This window comes from Biomphalaria glabrata, chromosome 10, assembly GCF_947242115.1.
Source record: "Biomphalaria glabrata chromosome 10, xgBioGlab47.1, whole genome shotgun sequence".
Taxonomy (NCBI): domain Eukaryota; kingdom Metazoa; phylum Mollusca; class Gastropoda; family Planorbidae; genus Biomphalaria; species Biomphalaria glabrata.
Window position 1 is genome coordinate 34,614,832 of NC_074720.1, and position 12,499 is coordinate 34,627,330.

General features: G+C 32.4%; 1 protein-coding gene and 1 non-coding gene across 2 annotated transcripts; both read right to left on the minus strand.

Moving 5' to 3' along the window:
- Positions 1-1,812: 1,812 nt before the first annotated feature.
- Positions 1,813-10,323, minus strand: LOC106068669 (protein ILRUN-like). The gene is made up of 5 exons (XM_056045068.1): positions 9,989-10,323; positions 6,324-6,478; positions 5,669-5,866; positions 3,279-3,475; positions 1,813-2,045 (listed from the first exon to the last, which is right to left on the minus strand). Exons 1-5 carry the CDS (start codon positions 10,144-10,146, stop codon positions 1,980-1,982), a joined length of 774 nt encoding a protein of 257 aa, XP_055901043.1. The 5' UTR covers positions 10,147-10,323; the 3' UTR covers positions 1,813-1,979.
- A 1,654-nt stretch (positions 10,324-11,977) lies between these two features.
- Trnai-aau (transfer RNA isoleucine (anticodon AAU)) lies at positions 11,978-12,052 on the minus strand. Its single transcript has one exon. It is a non-coding gene; the product is annotated as a tRNA-Ile (tRNA).
- Positions 12,053-12,499: the final 447 nt, after the last annotated feature.

Below are 12,499 nucleotides of genomic sequence, written 5' to 3' on the forward strand. Positions count from 1 at the left end.
AAAAACAATTTTTTATTTATCTAATTATTTTGATAATTTACTTTTTTCAGTCCGAATATATATGTCCCTCTGCCCTACATTTTAAAGAACAACAATGTACAAGTTTTAAGTAAACATGCAATCCCAAAGCAATGAAGCAAATTGATATTTCCACAGAGATAAGTTCTGAGGTAGCTAAATCAACTACAAGGAGCATAGTTCATATTTAAATATTCAACAACAAATTATTATAAGCTGCTTTTTTTTCAACCCAAAATCCTTATTAAATTTACACTTATCAACATTATTAGTTATATACACCCTGTGTTGTTGTTTTTTTAATATACATTCATCTATACAAAAATATGTTTATGAACAAGTCTAAAAGTAAACGCACTTTTTGAAAAGATGAAGAAAAAAGTATAATACAAAAAGCATTACTCAAGAGGATAATGAATTTTACTTAGACAAATGTAAATACACTTGTTAAAAAGTTTTCAATATGGACTGCCCAAAAGTAAAAAAGACATTTTGTTCTGCGTATTTCTAAATGTTTTTATAAATACCCGATTTTCCCTGCAACCCAAATGTACTTTTAAATCATGACTTTCCACATGAGTGTGGCTTATGCCAGAAATTGATAAAATAATCCTTTCTGAGAATGTGTCTTACAATGTAACCAAATATTTAAAAAAATAAAAAATAAAGGCAACATTTTGTTGGTATCATACAACAAATTTAACTTGCGGCAAGTCCCAACAAAACCTCCAACCTATGCCAACTAATTTATAATGCTGTTGAGCTTCAAAGACACTGACATGCAAACAAGACCATTACAAAATCCAGTACAATAAGATGTAGTCTTTGGTCTAACAACTTGGTACTTCTCAACACAGCTACAATGTTACTATTATCACCAGATACATATTTATGTCCTGCAGGTAGAGAGTGCCATATAAGGAGGAAGCCCATCCCTCTTTCTTCACCCCCCCCCCCCCCCAAAAAAAAAACTAGTGAAAATAGTTTAAAAAAAAAAAAAAAAAGAAATATTTCTGACCTGAAACCACTGGAAATGCTGGTTATAGTTTACTGTAGTTTAGTTAGACTAGAAAAACAATGTTCAACCACTTCATCTACCTCTAATGCAAACCATAAAAACAAAATGGGGGCATGGGAGTAACACATACATTATCATTGTCTATTTCTCCATTCAAACAAGACAAAATATATCTACAGCCTGTTCAAAGTACAGCCAAGGTCTCTTTCCTATCCTACATTTGGTAAAATGCTTGAACTCTGACTACAGAAAACAGGGACATCTTCAATGATAAATATGAATAAAAATAAGCCATTGACACAACCAAAAAACAAAACAAAACAAATTTCCATGAAAAAAAAAACAAAAAAACTCCCAAGTAAGCTTATGCTTAAAATAAATGAAAAAATACAAATAACATGTTTAGACCAGGAATTATCAATTGGGGGGAGGGGGGTGTATTTCCAAACAGGATTTCATAAAGAAATTCACACATGCAGAAAACGTATCTTTATATGAGGCAAAGAAATACCATCTTGACATACAGCTTTAAAAAAATCCAATGTCACACATGAAAGCTACTGGTCTAATTTCATTATTAAGTAAAACCAAATTGTGTTAAAATTAAAAGCAAGAACTAACAAAAAGTAGAACTCAGAATTACAGGGGTGAATATTTTCAACAAAAATTTAAAAACGAAAAAAAAAAAAAAAAAAAAAAAGCCTGTAGATTTCTAAAAAGAAAGAGAATTGAAAAAAAATAAGGACAAACTAAAAAAAAAAGCATAACAACATTCATTTTGCACTGAAGAAGCCCTTTACTCTGAGCACTTGACATATCTGTTTAAACAATGTTATTAGTACAAACTGTATGTACATCACGACCCAAAGGTGTTTTCTGGCATCAGAATGGGTTCGTTTTCTTCCTTCTACACATAACATTCATTCACCAGGGGGAGTTACTGCTAGGACATATCCAGATCGTCCTCATTAGTAGATGATGAGCTGAGATCAGCGCTGGATCCTGAATTCTGGAGTAAACAATCAGAACAAAATTCATTGAATCGAATTTTTCTGCCATGAATGTCAACATTTGTCTTCTATTGTTTCTAATGTGTTTGATTACAAGTTAAAGAGTGTTGTGTTTCAAAATGTTCCTGCTGTTCAAAGACATATAATAAAAAAAAAACTGTGAATGCTCTTTAAAAACATTTTCTTTCCTTACCAATAAAGAGTTTATTTAAACTGTACTAGCCTGATATGACCCGCAGCTTGCGGGCCTTAGTTTGGGTATTACTGATCTACTGGATTGAATTTAGATCTATGTGAAACATGGAGAATGTTCCCATTCACATTTTTTAAAATTTTGCCATGAAAATAAAGTAGAGTGTGAAAATGGGTTAACCTGTTCAGCAGACATTTTCATATTAAAACTAAAATACTGTAAAAGGGGGTTTACCAGATTTGTTAAAAAGATGAGTTACATTTATGCCAAGTTTTAACAAGATTGGTCAAATGGTTTTTATTTTTATTCGGGACATACATAAATACTTACGTTCTGCTTTATATATTAGATATATTACATTTTCATTAACAAAAAGGTACGTCCTATCATTTTCCTATATTACTTTTCTGTTAAATAAATGTTAATAAAAATAATTCATAAGAAACGTTGTCTATCCCTGTCCCAGAGCTTTCTATACTTGCAGCCAACAAGTGAATAAAGATGTCGGTGCCAGGAACAAGTTGGGGGGATGATAAGTATATCCCATGAGGACTCAATGAGAACACAGGAGTGTAGATATATCATGTGTCCTTGTGAATGGGTCAAGATTGACGCTTCAATGACCCACCCATTAAGATACAGAAAAAGAGAAATATTAAAATAAAGATTCTCATAGTGCAGAACTTTCCAATGTTTGCAGGAATGGAAAGCTTTGAAAAAAATGTCTATCAAGTGCAATATCCCTTCTTATAAGCTCTATGCACCTGGTGCACATCATTGTCAATCAGTCCTCCAATAGATACCTAGCAATAAGAAATATATCCTAGTTCAAGTTACGCTTCTTGCCGTATAAAGGTATTGGAATGTTGGAGCAGAAGGCAGATGTGAAGTTCTCACACATGGAAACAAATACTTCCCCTGAAACGCTATCGCATCTTTTCTGAATATTTCTCGAAATTCAAAACTGCTATCCAAAAAAATAAAATTAACTGTCTTCCTTAAAAAAAAACAAATAATAATGAAAGTCAAAATTGCTTACAGTATTAAACGAGATACCAGTAAATGGAATAATCTGGTGGTGTCTGGAATCAAGGGAGAGAACATTTTGACTTGCATCAGATGACTGGAACATAATGTTATTGCTGTTAGAATGATTTTGTTGTCCAATTCTTGCCAACTGCTGGGTGATTCCTAAAAGTCCACCTTCAGCCACATTTGTTTCAACATAAATTACATCTGATAAAAGAGAAAAAAAAAATCCATTTCATTTAGATTACTAGTATATTTAATTATAGAAAGTTCATATTTCATATTTATTTTCATATTTTTTTGACACAATATCAGTGGTCTCATTGTTATGCATAAAACAAAATGATCATATGGTAATCTGTCTTGTTAAACTAAACAATATCAAATAAAAACAAGCAAAATAAAAAAAATACTTGAGTTGAAGATAATTTACTTCCTAGTCCAAACCTTTCGCAGGACAACTGGGGATGGGAGTGGGCAGGGCTTGAGCCCAGGACCATCTATAAGTCTGAACGACAGCCCAGGACCATCAATAAGTCTGAACAACAGCCTAGAGCACAAACCGCACAACCAGGTAGCCATCAAGCTTATATCAAGTGTATCAATTAGCTTGGATCTGTCATGTAATCAAATTTGTAATAGATCTAGACTAACAATAATAAATCTTAAATATTTTTTTAACAATTGTTTTTGTTAAGCGCAATTTCATGCTTTTAGCGTTCTCACTACGCTATGATCCAAACACTTGTCTGGATTAGTTGGAAATGTGTACAGGGAGAATGAACAGGGTATCTAGGTGATCACTTTTTAAATGTATTTTTTTAAAAATTCCAACTTGTGGGCTAAAGCCTTCTCAGCCAACGCTGTAACCACTCGAAGAGCCTATGAACATGGAAGATTGTATAGATATCTATTGTCCATCTAGATATATTTAGATTACAACAATTAGATCCGGACCTTCATTCTAAATGTAGATTTACGTACATTCTATTATAGGTGACTGACATCGTAAAATATCTCTGGTTTTAGATCCAGTCTAGATGAATTATATAGAACTAATCAATCAATGCCTAATTAGTTTGAAGACTTTGTATAAAAAAAAAGGAATACTAGATCTATCTCGTGGTAGATCTAATAGGAATAGTTCATTTCCAGGCATTGATGCACTGATCTATTATTCTATATATATGATTGGCAAGAACTACTTGTATTTTTATTATTATTATTATTATTTTTTTTACTTTACAGGGGGAAATGCTTATTTTCAGATGATAAACCGTATTTGCAAATTTTTGTGTCCATTTGCGTACAAAATATGCAATAGTCAAATAATTAAAGCTCATCTATTGCTATGGTTAACAAGGGTCTCATGAGCAGCACAATTCCTTATAAACTAATGACTTTAGAGTTGGGTGAGCTCAGGGAAATCTTAAATATAAAAAAAGTTTAAAATTCCAGTCTTCATCAGGATTTGACACCATGAACCTTCAATTGGATAGCCAAGCACTTTGGCACTCTGCCACCAAGCCAGAAAATAGTAACATTAGATATAAAAATGACTGTATAAGAAGTCTCAATAAATTTTATCATATAAATGCTTATATAGTTCAAGATTCACAACATTCTTCTGCTACCATCAAAAGTTTTTCCTCCATATAGATCTATATATCGAGAACTAAGGAAATACCAGTATTTTTTAAAATAAACATATTAAAAAGTTTTTTAATTTAAGAAAGCTAAAAGCTGTTGTGGCACTGGTAAAGAAAAATTTTTTAACATAAAGAGAAGTGACCCTTGTAAGCAGAAGCAGGATGTATCATACGGCAAAATGTTGAATTATTCCCTAGAGTTTTTAATGTTGCCTTAGTGGGAGAACTAATGATGAGTGAGTCAGTGAGGGCTTAAGCTTTCATAGATCTATATTAATGGTGGCCTGGTAGTACGCTTCACTAAAAAGAAAGGTCTGGGCTTGAACCTTGAAAAACCTAGGTATTGTACACAGTACTTTGGTCTTTATCCTCTTTGGAAAAATTGGTTTGTCCTAACATTTTAGCACCACTCTGATCCAGCTAATTCTACATGGAAAGTCTTATCGTAAGTAATATTCTGACTACTTTTGTAGATCCAAGTAGAAAAACATATTCTGTTTATTTATTTTAATAACTTTTTTTTTGGTTAGACAAAGGTTTTATTTTTTTCTTGTAGAGCTTAAATTCGCTTTTATAAATAAAAACACTGTATATTTTTTTTCTTTTTTTTTTGTGATTTCATATTTTAAAGCTATTACATAAATCAGAAGTAAAGAGAACATTTACTTTTGTTTCTTATCATGTAGACTTAGTTGGGCAAAACTAAATGTCAAGAATTTTGTAATAAACAAAAGTAAAATATACAACCTACCACCAAAATACATCCCTGTTGCTGTGCACATCTTCCACTGACTTTGATACATCCCAACTCTAGATGGTGATTTCATCTCTACATCTATATCTACAGTCTGGCCAGGACCCAATGCATCAACCATTCGCCTTTCAATCATGCTTAGATTATCTCCATTACAGAATCGTAGATGACATCCCGGAGGCCAGCGGTCGATACCTTAATGAAAAAAACAACAACCCACTTTCTAAATAAAAAAGCCTTAAAAAAAAATAAAAAATTAAGTACTAATAATAATATATTATGGATCAGTCTTTTCGCTAACTATAATGAGCTTATCAAGGTTTACAGAAACACACAAAATGTATTGGATATAATTTGTAAATAATAAAAAAAAAAAAATGCAAAGTCAATAACAAAAGTCTTTTTACAAAAGTAAAAAACAATTTTTAACAGCACATTTCATTTTTCAAACTTGCTTAGTTTTTGTTTTAGAAATTACATTTTTAGTTTTGAAGTATTTTATAATAAAACACATCTAGCCTAATTTTTTTTTTAACAATTTGTTAAAGAAATAAACACAAACATCAAAAATTTAAAAGAATATTTAACTTGATCATATGAAAATAAACTTACAGGTGATAACAACCCCATAAAAGAAAAAGCATCATGTTACCTGAATTTTTGATCCTCCAGGTTTTGAAGAAAATTGTGTTTGGAGCCACTGCTTCTCCATCACCAACTGTCACATCAGCCACAAATGACATACGAGGTAAGGAATTGGATGGCTGCTCAAAATCATAGTAGGAGCACACTGCATTTTGCAGGTTCCTGTTTATAAATATTGTAAAAAGCATTTGAATTTTAATTGAATCACACTTTTAAGAGTAATTATAGATTTGTATAAGAACAAAATAATGATCGTATTTTGGTTTTGGTTCTTCACAGAGATCAGATTTTTCTATAAAAAAAGTAACTCAGCGTTTAAAAGCTAATAACCTCAGTGACCCAAGGTTGAGTCTGTCTTGGTTAAGTGAATGGAAAAAGGTTGTGTGTGCACAAGAGGCGGACTGGGTGACAAACCCAGCCATCCCATTAGCATAAATATATAGTTTGGCCCACAAATTGTCTTCCATATCATAGTCATGACATAGGGAGATTCGGTGCTGCCCCATATAGCCAGTCTGCCCATGTGTGTGTGTGTGACACTGTGTGAGGGAATAGTAAATCAGTAAGGTCTTGGTCGGTACATTAAATAAGCAAGAGAAAAAGGGAAGATTACAAAGGTGTATAGTATCACTATTTAATTGAAGAATAGGTGGTAGTGCAAAATAACTCTAGAATCCACCAACCCGTCGTTGACAGATAAAAAGATGTTATTGCAATCAGTTATTAGCTGGTGATATTAAATTAAGATCTATATAGGTCTGTAAGTCTAATGTGCAGCACTATTAACCCAATAGTTCCTTTTTCTGGTTAAGAAAACCCCTACCCAGGCCCTAAACAAAGAGGGATAACTCCGAATTAAAAAAATCCTAAACAATATTTTTTGTTTTGAAAAAAATAAATTTAAGATCTAATACATATAAACAAACAAACAACTTTAAAAATAAAGCGATATATATATATATATATACACATGTCTAGTTTCAAAAAATGGTAATAGTTTAGATGCCCAGATACCTTTACTGACCACCATGTTGTTTTTAAGCATATTTATCTTCCTTATCTTATTCCTTATTGTAAAGAGATTTTTGTTCCTATGCTGTCAACTTATGATTTTTTAAGTGTCATGAAGGTCTAAAAAAATGTTAATAATAAATTGATGAAGTTGTTTCTTCTTTTTTTCAATAACTTTTTTTAAAGAGAGTTTTTTGGTCTTATGCTATCATTTTAAATGAATTTTAATATTAGATCTAATAGCTGCTAGAAAGAAAGACAAAAGAGCAACAGAAAAAACTTGGCAAGTAAGTATTAAGCCTTAAAACCAAAATGGCGTATTTCCAATGACAATACATGGTAATAAGAAATAAAACTTAAAAATATATATTTTAAAAACTATTTCTCCGAGGAAATCAAATTACATATTTGTAATCTGCATTTTTTTCTGCATATTCTTAAAATATAAGAGAAACCTGATTTAGCGTTTCTAGTCACGTAAACTAATACCCAAAAAATATATACTTTTAATACCATTAGAATATAAAAAAAGCTTCAAAATACCCATTTTCACACGTGGGGGCTTATACACTGGGGCTATGGACCTGTTCGCTTGAAAAATTATTTAAACAATACAAATCTTAATGATTTTATTAAAAATAGAATATGTAATCTCCAAAATGATTTGTAATCACGCTTGCAACGAGACTAGAAGAAATCTTCTTTTTAAAAGTTTAAAGCAAGTATATAGAATAGGGGATTTTAGAAATGTTCTACAACGGTTTAGGACAAAAACAGGAAAACATTTTCCAACTGCAGAAGGAGCTAATGGGTTAATCTAGATCTATCTGTTTTATTTTCTTTCTCTTTCTATCAGTTTTTAGATGGCAATATTAAATATCCCCCTTGGAAATATTCTTTTAGTCTTGATCCAGTGCCTAGACAATGCAAATAATCTGGCTAGTGGTTACCAGTGCTCCTAGAGTCTAGAGATGTAATTACACTAGCTAAAAGTGGAAATTACAGTATAGTATAAGTATAAAACAGATCATAATCATCATCTCTATTAACTCTAATACTCTACAGTATATTAAGTATTTTTAGCAGCCCCCGAAAGGGAAAAAGACGCTATTAGTTTTGTGCGAAATGTCTGTCCGTCTGTCCTGTTTAGATCTCGTAAACTAGAAAAGATATTGAAAATCCGACATCACAATATTTTAGACCATTCAAAGTTCTGATGCAACGGCTACTTTTTTTTTTCTGAAAGCGAAAAATCTAATTTTTAAAATCAGTTATGCAAGCAGTTTTTTAAAGAGAAAAAGCTAATTAAAATGCATTATAAGTTAGACCTAATTTAAAATGAATAGTAATCTTAAAATCTTTATTTTTATGAACATTTTTTTTTATTGCAGAATTTTTTTTTTTTTTTTAGGATTCGAATAAGAGATTGAGCCTTTTCAAAACAATTTGGATCAATTATAAGACATCAGTTAGGCCAAGGGAGGCATGGTGGCTGAGCGGTAAAGCGCTTGGCTTCCGAACTGGGGGGGTCCAGGTTCAAATCCTGGTGAAGACTGGGATTTTCAACTTTGGAATCTTTGGGCGCCTCTGAGTCCACTCAGCTCTAATGGGTACCTGACATTAGTTGGGGAAAAGTATAGGCGGTTGGTCGTTGTGCTGGCTACATGACACCCTCGCTAATCGTAGGCCACAAAAACAGATGAACTTTACATCAGATGTCCTATAGACCACAAGGTCTAAAAGGGGAACTAGTTAGGCCAGGTTCACATCTAACTTTACATTCGCTTTCACCTATCCTTTGATCTGCGGGACCGTTGGGGCACTACACAAGATCTGTTAACCTTCTTTCTCCATTCTTATCTCTCATTTGTCTTTGATATAATTTCATTTGCATGTTCTTTCTGAAAATATTGATCTGTTAACCTTCTTTCTCCATTCTTATCTCTCATTTGTCTTTGATATAATTTCATTTGCATGTTCTTTCTGAAAATATTGAAGCCTGCCTGGATGGACCTTTTCGGGGGCCGATTTTGAGTTTGTGTTTCCACACAAACTGTCTTTTGTAACCTTGTTTTTTTATAATAAGTAGATCTAGATTTCTATATTATACTCAATAATATTGTTATGACTTTGCCATGCGCACCGCCATCCAAGATAGTGCAGAAAGAAGGTGCGCACTATCGGATGTTGACATTAGGAGACAAACGATTTCTGCCCAAGTAGAGACAGCCAATATGGAGATGCTGTACTCAAGGCAGATGCCTCATTGTGTTTGTCATGTCTCTGTGTAAATAAACGTCTAGTATATCTCGTTGAGTTGCCTCACTTAAGTTATTACAATATAAATATATTTAATTTTATATTTATATTTTAAAAACAGTATCCAGTAAATCTAGAAAAAATCTATAGATCTAGATCTACTAAGGCATAAGACTAAACTAAGACTAAGCTAGGATCTAAACTAAATTAACTATTACTACTACTAATTTAATACTATTAGATTCTAGATCTATTAACTACTAAATTGGTCTAAATCTAGAAATTCTAGATTACTGATTAGATCTAAAATCTAAAAGATCTAAGTAGATTATTTTAATTCAAAATTTGACACAAAAGTAATTAAAGTTTAATCCTTCGTAACAATTCAACAGATTAAATTACCAATTATTCATGTCCAAAAAGAATGCACATGATTCACGGTTCAGCTTGTTGCCTAGAAGGGACTGAAACTGAGCGATGAGAACATCGCGATCGGTGGTGCCCAAGGACCGAAACTGATCCAGCAGCTTCCCATCGAAATCATCTATGTCGACATCCATGTTTAAAAAGCCCCATCTGAGATATCCATTGAAATTCTCAGATTTGAACCAGATTTAGATATGGACGTCAAATAACAACGAATTAAGTTATGTCTAGATCTAGACTCTAGTTCTAATTCTACGTCGCTTAGAGAAATCTATGGTAATGGAGCGTTCTTTCATTGGACCGGAAGTTGTAGATTAGTTGTCATTATTTTTCTCCTTACCTAATCTTCCCTAAAACTTGTGTACGCATAATAAAAATAAATTAAAAATAGCGAAATGTTATAAACTCTATTAGAGTCTCGATCTAGAATAGTAATAGCCTAGATCAAAATCTAGATAAAATTTATTGATCTAACAATAGTTGCATTATCTTGGAGAAAATGTGATTTACTTGATATTGAAGATCTACTTTACACTTAAAGCAATACATTACAAAGATAAAAAATGTCGTTAATTGCAAGTAATTACGTAAGAATCTTTCAGTGTCCTAATTCATTTTACTATTACACTTTTGAACTGTATTGTTGCTTAGAAGAATTTTTATCATAATATCAGATGATAAAGGAATGTGTAAAACAGGCTGTAAACCCGCTTCTATGGCTGACAAAGTAAATATTTTGCCTATACTGGCTATAGCAGGGCTGGCGAACCTATGGAACGCGTGCTCAAGGTGGCACGCGAAACGATTTTGAGTGGCACGCGACGACGATGATATTAAGAAATGTGTTTTTTGGAAAAATTACGGATATCTCAAATTACCATAATTAATAACGTTCAATTATTTCCGAGAACTGTAAATAATATGGAAGAAGCGCTAGTGGATAATAAAATTGAATCAACAAGTAATATTGTTACTAAGCTGTTTTTATACATGCAGTTGTTTTACTGGCTGTAGCAATTCTTTTATGTAGCGGCGTTACTAGTAGACCTACTGGGCACGCAACAATCTTTATTGTTTTTAAATTGAAATTAATTGGCACTCGGACTGAAAAAAGGTTCGCTAGCCCTGGGCTATAGTGTGCAGTTTGATATCTAGGCCAAAGTAACCAGTCCTCTTTTGTGATATTTAATAAAAAATTTTGGTCTATTGTGGCTCTATTCTAAATTTAAAGTGTTTGAAACTATTTCAAATCTCAATATATTTTATTATGATAGCGTTGTCTCAAATGATGTTCCAGCTTAGATGGTTTCATAGCGATATAACTTAAAACTTGTTGCATAAAAACACAAAAAATAAATGCAATGGCAAGGGAGCAGGAATGAAGCCAACTAACCAACACTTTAATGTCTACCTTTATGTTTAGAGACACGGCCATGTACCATATTACTTTCATGAACACATAGTCAAGCCATTTAAAGTAATAGGTAACAAAAATCATTCGATACGGTTGAAATTCAAAAGATTAACCACGGTACAAATCATTTGTGTGAACAAGTCAATTTCAAAAATGGTCATGCGTAAATGAGATTTGCTATCGTAGACCCCCATTTACAGGTCATAGGCCTAGGATGTAGGCCTAATTTATTTTTTTCACCTCCGTAGACCCATAGACCCCTTATGGGGGGGGGGTCTATCCTATAGTCACTATAGACCACTTGGGGAATCACTGTTCTAGATGTATTTAAATTTAATCACATGACTGATCCAAACTAAATGGTACAACAGCTTTGTGTGTTTGTTTTTTTTAAGTATTTTTTTTTTTTGGGCGGTTTGAGCTAGGATGTAGGCCTAATGATGAAGTAACACCTGATAGACTACACATTTTACTTTTATAATTTTGTAACAAGTATATTAAATAGTAATTATTTCCTTATATTTTCTTATGATAAAAAAATACACGCATGTTGGCCAGTATGGGGGATCGAACCCACGACATTCGCGTTATTAGCACGACGCTCTAACCAACTGAGCTAACCGGCCAGTATCAACTGAATTATAAATAGCTTATATATATATATATATATAACTAAATGAATATAAAATAAAAAAAAATGACCACCCAAAAAAATTTTCATCAATTATATTTGAAAAAATAAAATCCATTCAAAAATTACAGAAGTGATGTGCCAAATTTCAGCTCGATAAGATAATGACAAGGTGTCAAGATATAGGATTCCAATTTTTGTTTACTTTGAATATGAAAGTGTGAGCCACTGTGAGCCAATAGTAGGAATTTAATCGAACACAAAGAGAGAGAGAGAGAGAGAGAGAGAGAGAGAGAGTAGAAGAGAGCTGAAAAAAAAAGAACTTATAAAGGTGATAAAAGAGAAAGAAAGAAAAAAAAAGAAGAGAGAGAGAGCGAGAGAGAGAGAGAGAGAGAGAGATCAGTGAAAGGAAGAAAAAAAAAAGAGCATGAGCATTAGAGAG